The 21,355-nt window shown below is 51.8% G+C and overlaps 1 protein-coding gene across 1 annotated transcript in view; it reads left to right on the plus strand.

The window, feature by feature from the left end:
* The window catches only part of LOC308148741 (capping protein, Arp2/3 and myosin-I linker protein 2-like), a 43,471-nt gene extending 24,370 nt beyond the window's left edge, over nucleotides 1-19,101 (plus strand). Inside the window, 13 exon segments of the mRNA XM_080522243.1 lie at nucleotides 1,001-1,353; nucleotides 1,355-1,489; nucleotides 6,564-6,667; nucleotides 10,034-10,364; nucleotides 10,410-10,916; nucleotides 13,127-13,231; nucleotides 13,310-13,346; nucleotides 13,552-13,620; nucleotides 14,622-14,878; nucleotides 15,509-15,641; nucleotides 16,902-16,991; nucleotides 17,160-17,270; nucleotides 17,352-19,101. Of these exon segments, the coding sequence (XP_080378369.1) occupies nucleotides 1,001-1,353; nucleotides 1,355-1,489; nucleotides 6,564-6,667; nucleotides 10,034-10,364; nucleotides 10,410-10,916; nucleotides 13,127-13,231; nucleotides 13,310-13,346; nucleotides 13,552-13,620; nucleotides 14,622-14,878; nucleotides 15,509-15,641; nucleotides 16,902-16,991; nucleotides 17,160-17,270; nucleotides 17,352-18,220 (3,101 nt within the window). The 3' untranslated portion in view covers nucleotides 18,221-19,101.
* The last annotated feature ends 2,254 nt before the right edge of the window (nucleotides 19,102-21,355 follow it).

Raw genomic sequence — 21,355 nt, forward strand, 5'->3', positions numbered from 1 at the left:
TTGGTGTTGTTTTGCCGTCAGGCCTCTACATCAGTGGTGTTGTTTTGCTGTTGTTTTGCCGTCAGGCCTCTAAATCAGTGGTGTTGTTTTGGTGTTGTTTTGCCGTCAGGCCTCTACATCAGTGGTGTTGTTTTGGTGTTGTTTTGGTGTTGTTTTGCCATCAGGCCTCTACATCAGTGGTGTTGTTTTGGTGTTGTTTTGCCGTCAGGCCTCTACATCAGTGGTGTTGTTTTGCTGTTGTTTTGCCGTCAGGCCTCTAAATCAGTGGTGTTGTTTTGGTGTTGTTTTGCCGTCAGGCCTCTACATCAGTGGTGTTGTTTTGCTGTTGTTTTGCCATCAGGCCTCTACATCAGTGGTGTTGTTTTGCTGTTGTTTTGCCATCAGGCCTCTACATCAGTGGTGTTGTTTTGGTGTTGTTTTGCCATCAGGCCTCTACATCAGTGGTGTTGTTTTGGTGTTGTTTTGCCGTCAGGCCTCTAAATCACTGGTGTTGTTTTGGTGTTGTTTTGCCGTCAGGCCTCTAAATCACTGGTGTTGTTTTGGTGTTGTTTTGCCGTCAGGCCTCTAAATCAGTGGTGTTGTTTTGGTGTTGTTTTGCCGTCAGGCCTCTACATCAGTGGTGTTGTTTTGCTGTTGTTTTGCCATCAGGCCTCTACATCAGTGGTGTTGTTTTGGTGTTGTTTTGCCATCAGGCCTCTACATCAGTGGTGTTGTTTTGGTGTTGTTTTGCCGTCAGGCCTCTAAATCAGTGGTGTTGTTTTGGTGTTGTTTTGCCGTCAGGCCTCTAAATCACTGGTGTTGTTTTGGTGTTGTTTTGCCGTCAGGCCTCTAAATCAGTGGTGTTGTTTTGGTGTTGTTTTGCCATCAGGCCTCTACATCAGTGGTGTTGTTTTGCTGTTGTTTTGCCGTCAGGCCTCTAAATCAGTGGTGTTGTTTTGGTGTTGTTTTGCCGTCAGGCCTCTAAATCAGTGGTGTTGTTTTGGTGTTGTTTTGCCATCAGGCCTCCTGGATGCTGGCTGGCAGAAGCAGACGGGGGGGAGGCCGAGGGGAGAGGCAGGTGCCACCAAGGAAGCAGCAGAGGGAAGGCGCAGCCTCCCCTTGTTGCTAATGGCAACCACACTGTCATTCAAAACCCCAAGCCCCTCCCCTTCCTGGTCCCCCTCCCCCCCAGGACAGAGGGGGAGAAGGCGGAAGGAGGGGGAGGCGGTGGATGCTGCTGAGGCACTATCAGTAGGGAGAGGAGCATCGTTGTCTCCTCCTCCCACTCTCCCCCTCCTGCTCTCCATCGCCGCTCTCAAGGAGGAGGCGGCCGGCCGCCGACGCTCTACCCGACCAGAGGCTCCCTCCGCTGGCCGCCGCTCCGGCCCCGGAGCCCCCCGCCTCCCCCATGGAGCCTCTACCCACCCAGGGACAGACTCTCAGGCACTACACCGCCAGCCGGCCCCGGCCTCGACGGAAACACCGTCAGCCCCCCTCCTCCAGGACCCAGGTGAGGAAACTGGAACATGTCTGTCTGTCTGTCTGTCTGTCTGTCTGTCTGTCTGTCTGTCTGTCTGTCTGTCCATCTATCATCTATCATCTATCATCTATCTATCTATCTATCTATCTATCTATCTATCTGTCATCTTGCCGGCTCTCTAGCTTATAATTTCTATTTTGGTGTAGTTAGAATGGAAGGCATATCTTTAGCTCTGCTTGTGTCGTGTCTGTGTGTGTGTGTGTGTGTGTGTGTGTGTGTGTGTGTGTGTGTGTGTGTGTGTGTGTGTGTGTGTGTGTGTGTGTGTGTGTGTGTGTGTGTGTGTGTGTGTGTGTGTGTGTGTGTGTGTGTGTGTGTGTGTGTGTGTGTGTGTGTTTTTTTGGGGAGTGGTGTTCCCTCACTTGTTCTGTGCACTCGCTCTCTCCCTCTCTCTATCTCTTGCTCTCTCGCTCTGTTTCTCTATTTCCCTCCATCTCTCTCTCTCTCTCTCTCTCTCCCCCCCCCTCTCTCTCTCTCTCCCCCCCCCCCCCTCTCTCTCTCTCTCCCCCCCCTCTCTCTCTCTCTCTCCCCCCCCCCCTCTCTCTCTCTCTCTCTCTCTCTCCCTCTCACTTTGTATCTGTTTCGTCTATAAGACGTCTCCATACATCAGAAAACACCTTTACAGGCTTCATCCAAACTTTGCCTGATCAAATCCCTATGCCAACATCCATACAGTGGCGTAGCGCCACCTGCTGGCAACAGGAAAGATCCTGTTTGTTCTTGTTGGCTGTATTGAAACCTTCAATGTGTTGTGAGTCTAAAACGTGTCGGTGTTCATTCACCGTGACAAATGGGCCTTTCGGTCCAAGAGCCTGTCGTGGCAAACCTCTGAGCTGTGACGTGGTTAGGGTTAGTCACAAGTCCTGCAGCCTGACGCCCACAAGTCCTGCAGCCTGACGCCCACAAGTCCTGCTGTCTGACGCCCACAAGTCCTGCTGTCTGACGCCCACAAGTCCTGCAGCCTGACGCCCACAAATCCTGCTGTCTGACGCCCACAAGTCCTGCAGAGTGACGCCCACAAGTCCTGCAGCGTGATGCCCACAAGTCCTGCTGTCTGACGGCCGCAAGTCCTGCTGTCTGACGGCCACAAGTCCTGCGGCCTGACGCCCACAAGTCCTGCAGCGTGACGCCCACAAGTCCTGCAGCGTGACGCCCACAAGTCCTGCTGTCTGACGCCTGCAAGTCCTGCTGTCTGACGGCCGCAAGTCCTGCTGTCTGACGGCCACATGTCCTGCAGCTTTACGCCCACATGTCCTTCTGTCTGATGCCCACAAGTGCTGCAGCCTGACGGTCACAAGTCCTGCTGTCTGACGGCCACAAGTCCTGCAGCTTGACGCCCACAAGTCCTGCAGCCTGACGCCCGCAAGTCCTGCTGTCTGACGGCCACATGTCCTGCAGCTTTACGCCCACATGTCCTTCTGTCTGATGCCCACAAGTCCTGCAGCCTGACGGTCACAAGTCCTGCTGTCTGACGGCCACATGTCCTGCAGCTTTACGCCCACAAGTCCTGCTGTCTGACGGCCACATGTCCTGCAGCTTTACGCCGACATGTCCTTCTATCTGACGCCCACAAGTCCTGCGGCCTGAGGCCACAAGTCCTGCACCCTGACGGTCACAAGTCCTGCACCCTGATGCCCACAAGTCCTGCACCCTGATGCCCACAAGTCCTGCACCCTGACGCCCACAAGTCCTGCAGCTTGACGCCCACAAGTCCTGCAGCTTGACGCCCACAAGTCCTGCAGCTTGACGCCCACAAGTCCTTCTGTCTGACGCCCACAAGTCCTGCTGTCTGACGGCCACAAGTCCTGCAGCCTGACGCCCACAAGTCCTGCAGCCTGACGCCCACAAGTCCTGCAGCGTGACGCCCACCAAGTCCTGCAGCGTGACGCCCACAAGTCCTGCTGTCTGACGCCCGCAAGTCCTGCTGTCTGATGCCCACAAGTCCTGCAGCCTGACGGTCACGAGTCCTGCAGCTTTACGCCCACATGTCCTTCTGTCTGATGCCCACAAGTCCTGCAGCCTGACGGTCACGAGTCCTGCTGTCTGACGGCCACATGTCCTGCAGCTTTACGCCCACATGTCCTTCTGTCTGACGCCCACAAGTCCTGCAGCCTGACGGTCACAAGTCCTGCTGTCTGACGCCCACAAGTCCTGCAGCCTGACGCCCGCAAGTCCTGCTGTCTGACGGCCACATGTCCTGCAGCTTTACGCCCACATGTCCTTCTGTCTGACGCCCACAAGTCCTGCGGCCTGAGGCCACAAGTCCTGCACCCTGACGGTCACAAGTCCTGCACCCTGACGCCCACAAGTCCTGCACCCTGACGCCCACAAGTCCTGCAGCCTGACGGTCACGAGTCCTGCTGTCTGACGGCCACATGTCCTGCAGCTTTACGCCCACATGTCCTTCTGTCTGACGCCCACAAGTCCTGCAGCCTGACGGTCACAAGTCCTGCTGTCTGACGCCCACAAGTCCTGCAGCCTGACGCCCGCAAGTCCTGCTGTCTGACGGCCACATGTCCTGCAGCTTTACGCCCACATGTCCTTCTGTCTGACGCCCACAAGTCCTGCGGCCTGAGGCCACAAGTCCTGCACCCTGACGGTCACAAGTCCTGCACCCTGACGCCCACAAGTCCTGCACCCTGACGCCCACAAGTCCTGCTGTCTGACGCCCACAAATCCTGCAGCTTGACGCCCACAAGTCCTGCAGCTTGACGCCCACAAGTCCTGCTGTCTGACGCCCACAAGTCCTGCAGCCTGACGGCCACAAGTCCTGCAGCTTGACGCCCACAAGTCCTTCTGTCTGACGCCCACAAGTCCTGCGGCCTGACGCCCACAAGTCCTGCGGCCTGACGCCCACAAGTCCTGCGGCCTGACGCCCACAAGTCCTGCGGCTTGATGCCCACAAGTCCTGCGGCTTGATGCCCACAAGTCCTGCAGCTTGACGCCCACAAGTCCTGCAGCTTGACGCCCACAAGTCCTGCTGTCTGACGCCCACAAGTCCTGCGGCCTGACGGCCACAAGTCCTGCACCCTGACGCCCACAAGTCCTGCACCCTGACGCCCACAAGTCCTGCACCCTGACGCCCACAAGTCCTGCAGCCTGACGCCCACAAGTCCTGCACCCTGACGCCCACAAGTCCTGCACCCTGACGCCCACAAGTCCTGCAGCTTGACGCCCACAAGTCCTGCTGCCTGACGGCCACAAGTCCTGCAGCCTGACGGCCACAAGTCCTGCAGCTTTACGCCCACAAGTCCTTCTGTCTGACGCCCACAAGTCCTGCAGCTTGACGCCCACAAGTCCTGCAGCTTGACGCCCACAAGTCCTTCTGTCTGACGCCCACAAGTCCTGCGGCCTGAGGCCCACAAGTCCTGCAGCCTGACGGCCCCACGTCCTGCACCCTGACGCCCACAAGTCCTGCTGTCTGACGCCCACAAGTCCTGCACCCTGACACCCACAAGTCCTGCAGCCTGACGCCCACAAGTCCTGCAGCCTGACGCCCACAAGTCCTGCACCCTGACGGTCACAAGTCCTGCACCCTGACGCCCACAAGTCCTGCACCCTGACGCCCACAAGTCCTGCACCGTGACGGCCCCACGTCCTGCACCCTGACGCCCACAAGTCCTGCAGCCTGACGCCCACAAGTCCTGCACCCTGACGCCCACAAGTCCTGCACCCTGACGGCCCCACGTCCTGCACCCTGACGCCCACAAGTCCTGCACCCTGACGGCCCCACGTCCTGCACCCTGACGCCCACAAGTCCTGCACCCTGACGGCCCCACGTCCTGCACCCTGACGCCCACAAGTCCTGCACCCTGACGCCCACAAGTCCTGCACCCTGACGCCCACAAGTCCTGCACCCTGACGGCCCCACGTCCTGCACCCTGACGCCCACAAGTCCTGCACCATGACGGCCCCACGTCCTGCACCCTGACGCCCACAAGTCCTGCACCCTGACGCCCACAAGTCCTGCGGCCTGACGGCCACAAGTCCTGCACCCTGACGCCCACAAGTCCTGCACCCTGACGCCCACAAGTCCTGCACCCTGACGGCCCCACGTCCTGCACCCTGACGCCCACAAGTCCTGCACCCTGACGGCCCCATGTCCTGCACCCTGACGCCCACAAGTCCTGCACCCTGACGCCCACAAGTCCTGCACCCTGACGCCCACAAGTCCTGCACCCTGACGCCCACAAGTCCTGCACCCTGACGGTCACAAGTCCTGCACCCTGACGGCCCCACGTCCTGCTGTCTGACGCTCACAAGTCCTGCGGCCTGACGGCCACAAGTCCTGCGGCCTGACGCCCACAAGTCCTGCACCCTGACGCCCACAAGTCCTGCAGCCTGACGCCCACAAGTCCTGCAGCCTGACGGCCCCACGTCCTGCACCCTGACGGCCCCACGTCCTGCACCCTTATGCCCACAAGTCCTGCACCCTGACGCCCACAAGTCCTGCACCCTGACGGCCCCACGTCCTGCACCCTGACGCCCACAAGTCCTGCTGTCTGACGCCCACAAGTCCTGCGGGGAGCTGCAGTACCCCTTGCTGTCCTGCAGAGGAAGGTGCCACTGGGTCGGCCACAAGTTGTTCCGGTTTCCACGGGTCCTTGATGAAGACTTGGGATTTGGGGTCGTTGAAACAAACGGTTCTCAGAGGGACTGGGACTCCTGGAACTCCTGGTACCTTCTGGAACCAGGACTTCTGAGTTTCCGTTACATCAAACTGGTAACATTACTGCGTTTTCTCAGTGTTTTCACTGGAACCAGTGGAACCCTCACCCTGACCCTGGAACCCTGCCAAACGATGGAGGCCAGTAGTGGGTTTCTTCTACCACCTGACAAGTCCTCAACCTGGTCCAGTAGTGGGTTTCTTCTACCACCTGACAAGTCCTCAACCGGGTCCAGTAGTGGGTTTCTTCTACCACCTGACAAGTCCTCAACCGGGTCCAGTAGTAGTCCCTCCCATTCTGCCAGGCTGCTGACCTCCGCCACCCGACGAACCCGGACCATGTCTAAAGTCCTAAAATCTTCAATGTGGATCTTCTTTCAGGAGTCCGAGTCCAAGGTGGAGAATGAGGCCAGTGAGGCCATGGGCCGGGTGGACGAAGGCGTAGAGGAGTTCTTCACCAAGAGAATCATCCCTGGCTACACACTGTGAGTCCCACACACACACACACACACACAGTGGGGCCATGTTATTCTTCGGGATGTCACTGCTGTCTTAGCATGGGGGCGTCTCTGTGGGGTCAAAGGTCACCACTGGAGTGTTAAGCCGCGGTCCCACCATGCTGTTTGTGCCGGGACAGAACGGGGAGAGAGCCCCATTGACAAAGTTGTGGATGGTACCGAAGAAGACGGAATGGGTCTCATAAGGTGGAGCTCCAACGCAGCCGTCTGCTGATTGGTCGGTGACGATCATCACTCTAGACAGGCAGCGATATTTAAGTAATTCATCACCGTATAAACCCTCTGTTGTTGTTGTCATCTACCACTTTGTGCTCACTGGCTGTTTTGTTAATTGGTATATTGACATGTCGGCGCTCCTCTGCCCCCTGCTGTTCAGACAAGGGGCACACGCTCCTCTCAGTAACAAGAGGGGCGGAGCTTCAGTAGGAGCTCCTCCTCTCAGTAACAAGAGGGGCGGAGCTTCAGCAGGAGCTCCTCCTCTCAGTAACAAGACGCTGCTGCTCAGAAGAAGAAAGTTTTCATTGAGGCTCACAGCCACTTCTTCCTTTATTCACGTCTGTTGCATAACGACGTGATATACCTGCGTCGTTATTTTCACCGTCCTGCCAATGGTGCGGACGGTGTTGAGTTGAGTCTGGGTGCGCTTTGCTTGACCTTACTGGCAAGGTACTCTGCTCCACCACTGCACAGTAGGACCTGGCCTTTACTGTGGCAGAGATCGCGAAATGCCCAAATGACCAAACTGTGGAATGGATTTCCTGACTCATTACTCTGCGTCTCATTGAGATCCACCACGTTCAGGAAATCCAGTCCACATTTTGCAGAGCAGCAGAAATCCGGACGTGAGACCAGTTTTAAGAGGATATTAACCGGACCAAAGGTATTTTTATCGGTCATGTCCGACTGAAGGACGTATTTCGCGATCACTGCTGGAGCCAGTTGTTCCTCTGGACTGAAGCGTCTTCACACCAACTAAACATCAACAAGAACTTAAACCAGATTTATTCCCTAAAGACAAATACAAGATAACAAACAATGATCCTGCATGTCATCAGCTGCATCAGAGGACCTAAAGTAGAGCTTCTTGAACTCTTGTTTGCATTTTTTTAATGAATTACTTTTTATTTGAATCATCTTTCAGACACATCTGTTTGTGCTTGTATTTACACTAATATATAGCGTTAAAACATTTTTGCTACAGACCATCAGAAGAGGAACAAAGGTGGTCCCAAACATTGTAAATCTATGAATTTGAATGAGGAACCAACCAGACGAGGTGAAAACACAGGGGCAGTGATTGACACCAGAGGAAGCTCCTGTTGGAGCTCAGAGTCCCGAGCAGACCGGCCAGACTCACCCCACCGGGTTATTTCTGACACAATGAACCTTCACTTTCTTTTCTTCAACCTTATACATTCAAATGTTGAGTTTGCATGTTCTCCCTGTGCGTGCATGACCTTTCCAATTTCCTCCCACAACCCATAAATATTCATCTGAGGTCATTTGGTGACTAAGTTCCCCCGAGGTGTGAATGTCAGGGTGTGATGAGCTGCCGAGGCGTCGTGCCCTCGGTTTGTCCATCATCAGCCGGGGGCGGCGCCGGAGGAGGAAGTCTGATGAAAGAGGGGTGGACCGACAGCGTACAGAGGGCGTCTCTCACTGGTGAAACGTCTGCTTCCTCACTGGGTCCAACCCACCACATGAGAGCCAGGCTTTGGCTGACGGGGGGATTGCTGACCCCTGACCCCGGGGAGGGCTGTGATGATATCCTGCCCATGTTAGCAAAGAGGCAGACGACTTGAGCTGGTGTTTGGCTGGACTGCAGGATTTATTACAGTGTTGTCGGCTCCTTCCATGTGCTATGCGCCCTCTGCTGACGTTCCTGAGTATTACACCGTGGCTTTAACCAGACGTTTAGATTGAACCAGGTTTTAAAGCAGGTTTCGGTTGAACCAGGCTTTAAAGCAGGTTTCGGTTGAACCAGGCTTTAAAGCAGGTTTAGGTTGAACCAGGCTTTAAAGCAGGTTTAGGTTGAACCAGGCTTTAAAGCAGGTTTAGGTTGAACCAGGCTTTAAAGCAGGTTTCGGTTGAACCAGGCTTTAAAGCAGGTTTAGGTTGAACCAGGCTTTAAAGCAGGTTTAGGTTGAACCAGGCTTTAAAGCAGGTTTCGGTTGAACCAGGCTTTAAACCAGGTTTAGGTTGAACCAGGCTTTAAAGCAGGTTTAGGTTGAACCAGGCTTTAAACCAGGTTTCGGTTGAACCAGGCTTTAAAGCAGGTTTCGGTTGAACCAGGCTTTAAACCAGGTTTAGGTTGAACCAGGCTTTAAACCAGGTTTCGGTTGAACCAGGCTTTAAAGCAGGTTTCGGTTGAACCAGGCTTTAAACCAGGTTTAGGTTGAACCAGGCTTTAAAGCAGGTTTAGGTTGAACCAGGCTTTAAAGCAGGCTTAGGTTGAACCAGGTTCTAAAGCAGGTTTCGGTTGAACCAGGCTTTAAAGCAGGTTTCGGTTGAACCAGGCTTTAAAGCAGGTTTAGGTTGAACCAGGCTTTAAAGCAGGTTTAGGTTGAACCAGGCTTTAAAGCAGGTTTAGGTTGAACCAGGTTCTAAAGCAGGTTTCGGTTGAACCAGGCTTTAAAGCAGGTTTAGGTTGAACCAGGCTTTAAAGCAGGTTTAGGTTGAACCAGGCAGTACTTCTGCACTCGGGTTAGGGTTTCCTGTCGAGGAAGAGCTGGATGTCATCCACGTAGCAGTGGAATTGAATGCTACATTTTTGGAAGACATCTCCCAGGGGAAGAAAGAAAATTATGAAGGGACATAGACAGAGCCCTGGGGCCCTGCTCTTCAGGGGCCCCGGGACAGAGCCCTGGGGCCCTGCTCTTCAGGGGCCCCGGGACAGAGCCCTGGGGCCCTGCTCTTCAGGGGCCCCACACCTGTGGTAACAGAGAAAGGGGTGGATTTAGAGGAGTTCAGTTGGGTGAACTTATCATCCCATTAAATTGCTGCACCGTCTTTTAACCCTTTGCAGGATGCGGAGTGTAAAGTCACACTGAAGGGTGGGTGGAAAAGGAAAACCCACGTTGAGTACGGTGTAAAGGAATTGGAAGTGGATAGAAAATGTATTTCAATCCTTTGCATCATAGCATAAGTTCAAAACCGCCCCTCCAGCCAAGGCTTGCCTTTACTTGGGGAACAAGGTTGGAATCTCTGAGAGACGTTTCCTCTGTTTGCTGTTTGCATGACGTTGTAGAACCTGTGTCGTGGTCCTGTCACAGTAGTTGTAGTACTGAGTGTCTCTTCTTGTCTGTTGCTCTTTCTGCTGTCTCTCCACTGCAGAAAAGGCCGGTGGGAGGAGTCAAACCCTGCCCAAGCCACTCCCTCAGAGTCCAGCTCCACCCCTTCAGTCTCCACCCCTTTTTCCTCTTCGTCTGACATTATCACTCCCTCTATCACTGCCTCTGTCGACTCCCCCACTCTTCCATCCACCGCCATCCCCCCGCCATCCACTGAAGTCCCACCTGTCTGTACACCCCCCACCCCCCCCCTTGTTGCCCCCACAACCACAAACCCTCCCAAAAATATCAAGAAAAAGTTTGGTGACTTCTTCGTCTTCAAGAGGGCTCGAGCCGGCCGAGCTGCCAAGGCAGGCGGGGGAGAGGGAGGAAGAGGAGGAGGAGGAGGAGGAGGAGCAGGAGCAGGAGGAGGAGGAGGAGCAGGAGGAGGAGAGGATGTGAAGGTCAAAAGAACCTCCATTGCAGACCTCATACGGCCCCTCCGTGAAGCCAAAGAAAGGGAGAGAGAGAGGGAGAGGGGCAAAGAGAGAGAGAAGGAGAGAGGGGCGAGGTCAGATGCTAACGTTTCTAATGATGCCGCCGTCACAGAAGGAACCATCGCCACCGCCCTGCATCTTGCAGGCGATGTGAGGGAAAAGATGGCGCCCACGATGACGCCTCTCAGTGACGCCACACCCTCTCATCCCACCGCCACCACGAGCCCCGAACGCCCCGCTGCTCCGCCCTCCAGCCTGCTGGAGGACGGAGGTCCCAGTCCACACCTCGGGGTCGTGACCCCGCAACCCCAGCTGGACATGCAGTTTGTAAAGAGTCCGTATGGAGAGAGGAAGCTGAAGGTGAGCCGAACGCTGCGAGAGGGCAAGAGCCAGAGCCTCATCCTGCTGACGGGACTGGAGCCTGAAGACAAGGACGGTACGCCGAGCAAGGTGAGGAGGGACCGGAGGCTTCACTTTCTGGTCTGATGGACAGGAAGTCTTTTACTGCTTAAAGTAAATAACGAAAGTAATGCTTTCAGTCCTCACCACACTGGGAGCTACTCTTATTTATTACAATTAATAATCAGCACATAAAGTAAATAAGGAAGGTTTATTTAGAAAGTGCTCTTCACACATGAAAAATCACAAAGTGCTGTACATAAAATGGGTGTAATAAAACAGAACATACAAATGTAATAAAATGCCCGAACCATCTCAGCTGGTTCCTCTGGATGTGGAGGAGCAGCGGCTCTACTCCGAGCTCCTCCTGGTGACTGAGCTCCTCACCCTATCTCTACGTTCCTCACCCTATCTCTAAGTTCCTCACCCTATCTCTAAGTTCCTCACCCTATCTCTAAGTTCCTCACCCTATCGCTAAGGGTGACTGAGCTCCTCACCCTATCTCTAAGTTCCTCACCCTATCTCTAAGTTCCTCACCCTATCTCTAAGTTCCTCACCCTATCTCTAAGTTCCTCACCCTATCTCTAAGGGTGACTGAGCTCCTCACCCTATCTCTAAGGGTGACTGAGCTCCTCCCCCTATCTCTAAGGGTGACTGAGCTCCTCCCCCTCTCTCTAAGGGTGACGGAGCTCCTCCCCTATCTCTAAGGGTGACGGAGCTCCTCCCCCTATCTCTAAGGGTGACGGAGCTCCTCCCCCTATCTCTAAGGGTGACTGAGCCCCTCACCCTATCTCTAAGGGTGACTGAGCTCCTCACCCTATCTCTAAGGGTGACTGAGCTCCTCACCCTATCTCTAAGGGTGACTGAGCTCCTCCCCCTATCTCTAAGGGTGACTGAGCTCCTCACCCTATCTCTAAGGGTGACTGAGCTCCTCACCCTATCTCTAAGGGTGACGGAGCTCCTCCCCCTATCTCTAAGGGTGACTGAGCTCCTCCCCCTATCTCTAAGGGTGACGGAGCTCCTCACCCTATCTCTAAGGGTGACGGAGCTCCTCCCCCTGCTGCAGACGCTGCACCGTCGATCTCGCCCTCCATGTTCCCCACACTGAATGAGACCCCGAGATACTGGAACTCCTCCTCTTGGGACAAGGGCTCTCCACCGACCTGAAGCTTTATTATATTATATTATATTATATTATATTATATTATATTATATTATATATATTATATTATATGTAAACATTATGTTGACAGATCTAGAAACTAAGCCCAAAGGTGTACTTCTGTAAGTCTTACTGTCAAATTATCAAAGTGAAAATTGGAATAAATGACCTCGCCAGAAAAATAGACTCCCCTCACTTAACCTAAAGTAAATCCTGTGAGGTAATAATCTGCCAATCGACCATAAGATCAAATATAGCCTGCAATCCAGATACACTGCGACTTGTATGACATGATAACAACGTTTTACAACGGTTTAAGAAAATGATTCAAAATATACTGTGGCTTTATTCCAAACTGATTTTCATGTATTTTCTGAAAAACACGAATGAAAGACATCACAGAAATTGAAGATATTTTAGTTAGGTTTTTTGTTTGTTTTTTTACCAGAATTCAAAGAAGATATTTTAACTAACCTCAGTTGCTGTTTCGTGGATGTTTTAGCAGATGTGTTCATTTTTCTCCTCTGTGCAGAGGCGAGGGTAATGAAGGACTCTGAAGCTGTGTCACTTACAGGACAAGTCTGTTCCTTAAGATCAGAAAGATTCATTTCATCCCAATCGTACCATCATGCTTCCAATGACTTTGCACACTATGTGGACCATTATTTTAAATATATACAAAATATTCCAATATGCAAAGATTCAGTTGACACCCACTTAAGTATCAGTGATGCTGCTGATTTGGGAGCGATGTAAAGGACTGAGGTAAAATATACACTACATGTACTCCAACTTGTGTGTCTTTACCACAAATGTCTGATTTGTTCCACTTTCTAACCCACAATCATACTGGATGATTTATAAATGTTCTACATGCCAGTAACAGTGACATGATATTAGTATTCTTTGCTCAAATGTCTCATTCAGACAGCAATAAAAAAAGATTAACTGTTACTGAAGTTCCTTTTTCAGTCATATACTTGTGACAGATGTGAAAACACATCTGTCTTTCCAGACAGTTTTTGAGACGTTAACAAATAACCAGGTTCTACGAGGGAATCTGTTGATCCTCAGAGCTCCGATTGTTCCTGGCTTCTAGAAACATGCGTCGGAGAGCGGATCCAGCTTTGAACAGAGGCTGCAGGTCATGCTGCACCGAATGGGCGTGGCCAAAACTCCTCCTGCCGACCCCAAGATGAGCCAGGTAGTGTGTGTGTGGCTTTAGATGATCGTTTATTTTGTTGGTCACACTCTGGCTGGTCTCATGTTGTTTCTGTTGTAGGACAATGAGGAGGAGCTGAGAAAAGCCAACTCTGAAGGTAGGCACTCCGTTTCCTTCATGACAGCGGTGAGGGCATGAGTTTGGACTAAATTCCCTCTCGAGCACAGTTTAGGATTAGTTTCTAAATCAATGACTTTGTTTGGCTTTAGTTAGGAAATGTTGCAAACCTTTGAAGTGGTGAACTGTAATGCTGACTGGATTCACTCCGTTGACTCTGTCTGTGTTTTGTTCTCCACTATCAGGTGCTATTCTGGACAAACCTGCAGCCCCACCCACATCTATGAAGCCCAGAACCATGTCCACTTCATCAGGTTTCCACTTCTATCCTCCATTTGTGAATTCTAACAAGAAAAATAGTCTCATTTGCAAAGCCGAACCAGAATTGTGTTGTGTGATTGATGTGCCTGAACACCAGTCAGGTTAGACTGAAAGTGGACGGCTTCACCACTCTGTCTCTTGGTTCTTTGAGACGTATGGGTATGTTCAACTCTCAGCGGACACTAAACCTTGTGAACGACTGAATGGGTTCTGCTCTCACATGGTGACCAAACTCCAATAACACCAGGAATTGAACCCGCAGCTCCTTCATTATGCTGCACCACACATTTACTGACACTAGAGGCATCTTCTGGGAATGCAACCAGCTGTTAGATAACACCAGGCATCCTATTCAGAATAAAACTGCATCATTCGACTTCTGAATACATTTCATAGTAAACCATTGAAACTGAAGTTTGCACCATTTTTTGCGGGATGTGGATGAAAATGGAAAACAATCTCCTTTTTGCTTTTTCTTTTTAGTTGTGTCATAAAATGTGCAACCTGAACAAGGAAATTAATATGTAGTTTGGACGGACGCTACATGATACAGTGACTTGACAACTGTTCAGCTTGAGGTGGTTTTCAGGCAAAGTCCATCATCTTGCCTCATTTTATCATTTGTCATTTCAAACCACAGTTTATCCACATTCCCGCGGGGCGTGTGCAACACGCGTTAACGAAGGGTTAGGGTAACGAAGAGTTACCAGCCGGGGAAGAAGAAGAATGAAAGAAAGCTTTGTGAAGCTGTGGGCTCGTACGTCACCATAGTTCCTTGACGAGGAAAGCGGAGCATTATGGGGAGACCCGGCGACGAGTGGGACGTTAGCTGAAGTTAGCTTCACGTTAAATAAAAGTCTGCACCAGAAACATCTGCTTTAGGTGAACCAGGTTCCTGGTGTGGACGACAGGCCAGAAACATCTGGTTTAGATGAACTGGTTTCATGGTGTGGACGGCCCCTGAGTGACTTCCTGTTTCTGTCCTATTCTCCAGCTGACCCGAGGCACCCACTGAGAGCCCTGGACCCCATAAGACCAGATCCTGTCCTTTACCCAAAGCCTGGCCTTGCCGAGCGCCCTGTCGGTCCCCTGCCACCCAAGCCTGCCATCCCATCCAGGCTCCCCGTCCCCATCATAGCGCCTCCCACAGGCGAAGCAACTCCTCCACCCTCCGCTCCTCCTTCCAGTGCTTTAGCAGAGCGAGTCCGGCTGGGACCACATGGGGGCCGGTCTGGGGAAGCTGCAGTCCAGGTAACACAGCATCCAGCCTGCCAGAACCCTGTAAAGCTATCATCTCTGTCCCACAACCCACCTTCTGCTGCTGGGGTCACCGTCTCTATACCATTAGAACATTACAGCACAAATCTGTGGAGGAGAAAGCACCCTAACCCTAGCCCTAACCCTAACCCTAACCCTAACCCTAACCCTAACCCTAACCCTAACCCTGCAATGTTCTGGCAAATGGAGAGAAAACTAGAGTCTGGTCATTCCCAAGTAGATTCTTGCATCTGTGCTGGAGTTCTGCCTTATTGGTTGGTCTCTGTTAAGCCAGGTCACAACCGGCTGGACATCACCTGCCCAGGTGTTCCTGTCCTCACCTGCCCAGGTGTTCCTGTCCTCACCTGGGCAGGTGTTCCTGTCCTCACCTGGGCAGGTGTTCCTGTCCTCACCTGGGCAGGTGTTCCTCTCCTCACCTGCCCAGGTGTTCCTCTCCTCACCTGCCCAGGTGTTCCTCTCCTCACCTGCCCAGGTGTTCCTCTCCTCACCTGCCCAGGTGTTCCTGTCCTCACCTAAGATGAAGTGTCTTTAAGGACGAAGTATCACACAGTTTGTCTCATATTGTTCATGACACTTCCCACTGATCTTTTCCTTCTTCTCTAGAATTGCAGCCATGAGCGCCCCCAGGGGGCGCCCCCCACGTTGCCCCCCCACAGAGAAGGTTTTCCTCCAGCGTCCCCATGGAGGAGTCCCAACACAGAGGACCGCACAGGGAAAGCACAATCAGTGACTGACGGTTTGTACGACTCAACTGAGTTCTGTCAGCGTGACCAGTTGCTCCTGGTTTCTGTCCTGGTCAGTTCTCAGAGGGTTGTCAGATAATAGATGGTGTCAGTGTGATGCAGAGCGCCTCGGCTTTTAATGAAGTCTGCAGGAGAATCCTTCAGACAATTCTTGAGGGAACTTTAGCTCTTCAAACTGTCAATGACACGGATGTTCCCTACAAGTTTCGCCTCAATTCTTTTATCAAAGACTCAAAACTCAAAAAACATTCATCCTCACAGGACTGTCAGGAGTCGGTATCAATAAACATTTATCTTAATATATAGTGTTGGGGTTGTACTGGACCACAGACAAGCTGAGACTTGTCCACAAATTGGCCTCAGAAAAGCAGACGTAAGGCCCTGCTGCTCCCGTGATCCCAGTCGGCCATCTTGCCTTTTTGAAATGAGGACACCATACAAAGTGTTTTTTACATACTTGGACATATGGACATTTAATCTCAATTTTAACACTAGGGAGAACTTTTGCAAAATATAAATAAACTACTAAAAGCGAAGAAAATACTCTTTTAAGACTTTCTGTTAATAAATTAGGACACCACCACATTGATTCTCACCTAAAATGTGTAAAATCACAGCCAGTGGTGTGACGTCAGGATTAGAATCTGGTAATGGAGGCACGTCTTATTTAAACCTCAGAAGTGGCTTTTGGTGTGACGTTGAACAGAGTGAACACCACGAAGCTGCCTGAGGTCTCCAGAAAGAAGGTCGTCTGGAACCCAGAAATACTTCAGGCTTTATCTTCAATTTGGTGATTGTTAATAACTAATTGTTAATCCAAATTCCAAATATGTTGTGAACAGATTTTATGAGACTGATTTAAATGAACTAGCTATCATTTCCTGTTACTGTGAACAGGTGGTGCCCCGAGGTTATCTGATGCATGGTGATCACATCCCTTTCTATTAAATTAAACTGTCTTTGATCATTGTTAATCATTGTTAATCATTATCAGTAAACAAACTTCCCATAAAGTTGCTTCCCAACGGGAGCAAGAAAATAAGGACATCAATGTCCTGAAAGGTTGGCTACGAGAATCATAAACCAAAGACACGTTATTGTGAGTCATTCTGTAGTACAACCTCTCATTTCTGGAAAACAATTATTACATTTATGATAATGAACTTTTTGTCTTCAAACTTCCAGTTAATGTCTGGTGTGTGTGTGTGTGTGTGTGTGTGTGTGTGTGTGTGTGTGTGTGTGTGTGTGTCCAGAGAGTCTTCCCAGAACGCGGCTGCAGGTGAAACCTCCTCAGCAGCGCCGGGCCGTGTCGGTCCATGAAGACACTCTGGCCATGACACAAGGTAACGACAGTAAACGCTGACGCAGCAGATTCAAGGATCCCGTCAGTGAATGTTTGACTTTACTCACATTATGATTGATGAGTTCAAGCCATCTGTGGTTCCTGGACTTTTAGTAAAGTGACCAGATGAAGAAGACGAATAATGTAAGTGTTGGACTGTGTGTCTCAGAGTTGAAGGCGGTGTTACAGAAGTCCCCGATCCGTTTGAGAGGACCCAGAGGCGAGACGCCGTCCTGCCTTGGACGTCAGTCGATCTGCGAAGAAACACAAAGAGCACAAGGTGAGAGAGCTCGTTGCTCAAGTGCCTGCTTCTGTTCATATTCTCATCATTCAAACTCATATTTCTGTATCCTTCATCCAGCCAGTGACGGCGGCAGGCTGACTGATGGAGAACAGGACGGTGTCCCGGTAGAGGGTGGAGGAACCAGAGCCTCTCCAGCTGGACAGGAAACGTCTCAGTCTGTCCCTCGTCCTGTGGCTCCGGCTGGACAGGAAACGTCTCAGTCTGTCCCTCGCCCTGTGGCTCCGGCTGGACAGGAAACGTCTCAGTCTGTCCCTCGCCCTGTGGCTCCGGCTGGACAGGAAACGTCTCAGTCTGTCCCTCGCCCTGTGGCTCCGGCTGGACAGGAAACGTCTCAGTCTGTCCCTCGTCCTGTGGCTCCGGCTGGACAGGAAACATCTCAGTCTGTCCCTCGCACTGTGGCTCCGGCTGGACAGGAAACGTCTCAGTCTGTCCCTCGCCCTGTGGCTCCGGCTGGACAGGAAACGTCTCAGTCTGTCCCTCGTCCTGTGGCTCCGGCTGGACAGGAAACGTCTCAGTCTGTCCCTCGCCCTGTGGCTCCGGCTGGACAGGAAACGTCTCAGTCTGTCCCTCGCCCTGTGGCTCCGGCTGCAATGGACACTGGTCCTGCACAGAGCCACGTCCTGGAAAAGTCTCCTGTGAGCCCCGTTTCGCACAAACAGAGACCCAGCACAGCCCCCGCGGTGCCCCAGACTCTGGGGAACCCCCAAGTCTCACCTCCATCCCTAACGAAGACCCCCAGCACCAGTCCTGCTGGACCACAGTCCTCTGAGGTTCTCCAAGTCAAACCTCCGTCCCACAAGAAGAGCAATCCGGGCGAAGTGGACCTGAGAACCAGCACACAGCAGGGAGCCGTGACCAGCTCCACCCAGAACCCCGCCACGGCAGAACCAGCACTCCAAAGACCTGAGCCACTGCTGTCTGACTGACCCCGCCACTGGGGGCCCACAGGGATCCACAGGGATCCACAGGGATCCACAGGGGGCCCACAGGGATCCACAGGGGTCCACAGGGGGTTTGAGGAACCAGCAATCCGGGCGAAGTGGACCTGAGAACTGCTGTGGATGTGGGACTCTGCTGATCCCTTGAAGGGGGCCGTTCCAGACGCAGAGCTGGTTTTCTTCTAGAACAATGACGGCTCCCTCTGACAGACACTGTAAAGCTCCGCCACAGATCTTCAACATCTACTGCCGTCACCCTCAGTTCATTGATCTCTGGTCTGACACACATCCAGTGAAATGTTCACATCCAAAGGTCGAAGCAGGTTTCCCCCTGCGCAGATTACGGTCCACAAATTAAATCCAATTAAATGCTAACTCGTAACTGTCAACACATTTAATGCATCGCTCATAGATTATCCATTCTATATCCACAGTTTCTATTTGAATAAATATCCAACATTCGGCCACTGGGCTGTTTGGAATCCGGTGGGCTGGTCCAGCAGCTTTTATCTATGCAGGTGAGATCAAACTGCACTGCAATATGCAAACCTTTGTTCCAGTTTCTATACAAACAAGCATGTGTGCTGGTCCTGCAGCTGAAGACGAGAGTCTTGCTGAGCACAGAGAACATCTTCAACCTCTTCACACGTTTCGTTCTGCTCCACCAATCAGGAGAACAGACACATCCCAGCGTCCGCTGAGCAGAGTTCAACCTCTTAATGTCTCGTCCCAGTTTGTCGTGTAAATTCTACTTCATGTTCAGGAAAAAAGACTGGAGTTTGTTTGCTTTTGTTTTCACAACGTGTCTGCTGGCTTTCAGCTGCTTAAACTCGGCCTGAGGCGTGCGGCCGGGCGGAAGCCTGAGGCGTGCGGCCTGAGGCGTGCGGCCGGGCGGAAGCCTGAGGCGTGCGTCCGGGCTGAGGCGTGCGGCCGGGCGGAAGCCTGAGGCGTGCGGCCGGGCTGAGGCGTGCGGCCGGGTGGAAGCCTGAGGCGTGCAGCCGGGCGGAAGCCTGAGGCGTGCGGCCGGGCGGAAGCCTGAGGCGTGCGGCCTGAGGCGTGCGACCTGAGGCGTGCGACCTGAGGCGTGCGGCCGGGCGGAAGCCTGAGGCGTGCGGCCGGGCTGAGGCGTGCGGCCGGGCTGAGGCGTGCGACCTGAGGCGTGCGGCCGGGCGGAAGCCTGAGGCGTGCGGCCTGAGGCGTGCGGCCTGAGGTGTGGGTCTCAGTTGGCTCTGTGTGCTGTGAGGGACCACTGCCTCTTCGTTCTGCTGGACAAGAGTTTATTTTCTACGTCACGTTTATCTTTGCCTTGCACGTATAAAATATGTACAAAAGTACAATGAGAAAGAAAACAAATCTATGAACAGAGTGTAAATCCATACCTATACTTGTTAATAAGTATTAAACACTGGATTGAAGTTTGTCACACTCGTGCTCCGTCCTGCTTGTGGGTGGGGTCGGGGCAGCAGCACAGAGACGCTTCGTACAGTCTCGTCGTCAACAGTCGTATCCCGGTGGACGAGTTTAAAAACACTCCCTCGGCCTCAGATGTGCAGCAGAGATAGGAAAACACCAACTCTCCTGCCAAGAGGCAGAAAATCACCGTGCCGCCGCAGACACGTCTGTTGAAGTCGCCATTTTCTTCAAGACTCATCATGAACGCGTCGACATCGATATCACCTCGTTTGAGCTCAATATGGGCAACAGGGTAAGAAAAGTGCATGAAACTGTCAAGAAAATTGAAATTCATGCTCCCAGAAGGTGGCGCTATGACTACACGTACATTAGCATATGGCCGTGTTCAGGGCAGGACTCTGATGACTCCCAGGAAGCTTCAGGCAGCATGGAGAACAGGGTTACACATCACTTCCTGTTTCATGGCGAACCATCAGATTTGAAGGGGGGCCACCATGGCCACGCACTTTATGGAACAGTTCAGCACATTTTCATCAAGAAGGCCAGTTGTACATTCTGGACAGATTTGAGGTCTCCAAGACGTAACGCCCAGGGCGACTTTGTTTCACACATAAAAAATGGTGGACTGCCTGTTGGGGTTCCAGTAGGTGGCGCCATGGAGCCATTTTTCCAGACACATGCACAATGACCATAAAATATCAACATTTTCTCCATTTCTGACGAATATGCAAATGTTCAGAGACATTAGCACACATGGAGAGGTTTGGTGGACGTCCGACTGCAAAAACATGGGTTTTACATGAAAGACTGTAGATTTTGCCCTCACCTGAATTTTCACATATCGTGGCCGAACACTTGTGATGTCATTCTTCAGATTGGTCTGGATATGAAGCACATCAGGACACAAAATAATGTCATGACACTCATAATGCAACAGGAAGTCAGCCAGTTGGCCTTTACTCTGAAAATCTCCTGTTGAACTCCTGCTTGGGGCGAGTCATACTGGATGGATGGATGGATGGATGGATGGATGGAGCTTGAACCTTCTTCACCATGCTTGCATCCACCTTTGACTTGTTGTCTCTCTACTTCCTGCTGTATGTGTGTTGCGCTTCATCTCATCCTGATGTCCATCCTGCCTGTTGACGTTCCTCATCACCTCCTCGGCACTCAACTCCTGATCCTGATCCTCAACCAGGTTGTGGTGAACTGAAATGACATCTGGTGCTGTGACCGGAGCATCCAGCAGAGGTTTCCATCCAATAATGAGACAAATCTCTCATTTAAACACATTTATGGTTAATTTCATCATACCGGTTAATCTATTCAAGGACAATACAAAGGAGCATTAATTTCATACAGAAGACTAGACTGTACATAACAATCTGTTGTTTCATGTTTATCTTCTAAAAAATAAAGCATATATATATATATATATATATATATATATATATATAAAAACGCAGACATCTATAAAGCATGACCTTATTTTGCCTAAAGCCACCTGGCTCTACCATCACAACCTACCAACAGCTCTTTGACATTGACTTCCTGAAGCTTGTAATTTGAGTTGATTGAAGAACAAGTTTTTATTTTAATTTTTTTTAAACCGTTTCTCTTTGAATAGATTGAAATCTCCTTCCCATAGAGCAGCCCTGTGTTGGAACATTAATCCACACTTTTGTTTTGGAGGCTGGGATGATTGTGCTT

This window comes from Blennius ocellaris (assembly GCF_963422515.1).
Source record: "Blennius ocellaris genome assembly, contig: SCAFFOLD_50, whole genome shotgun sequence".
Lineage (NCBI taxonomy): Eukaryota > Metazoa > Chordata > Actinopteri > Blenniiformes > Blenniidae > Blennius > Blennius ocellaris.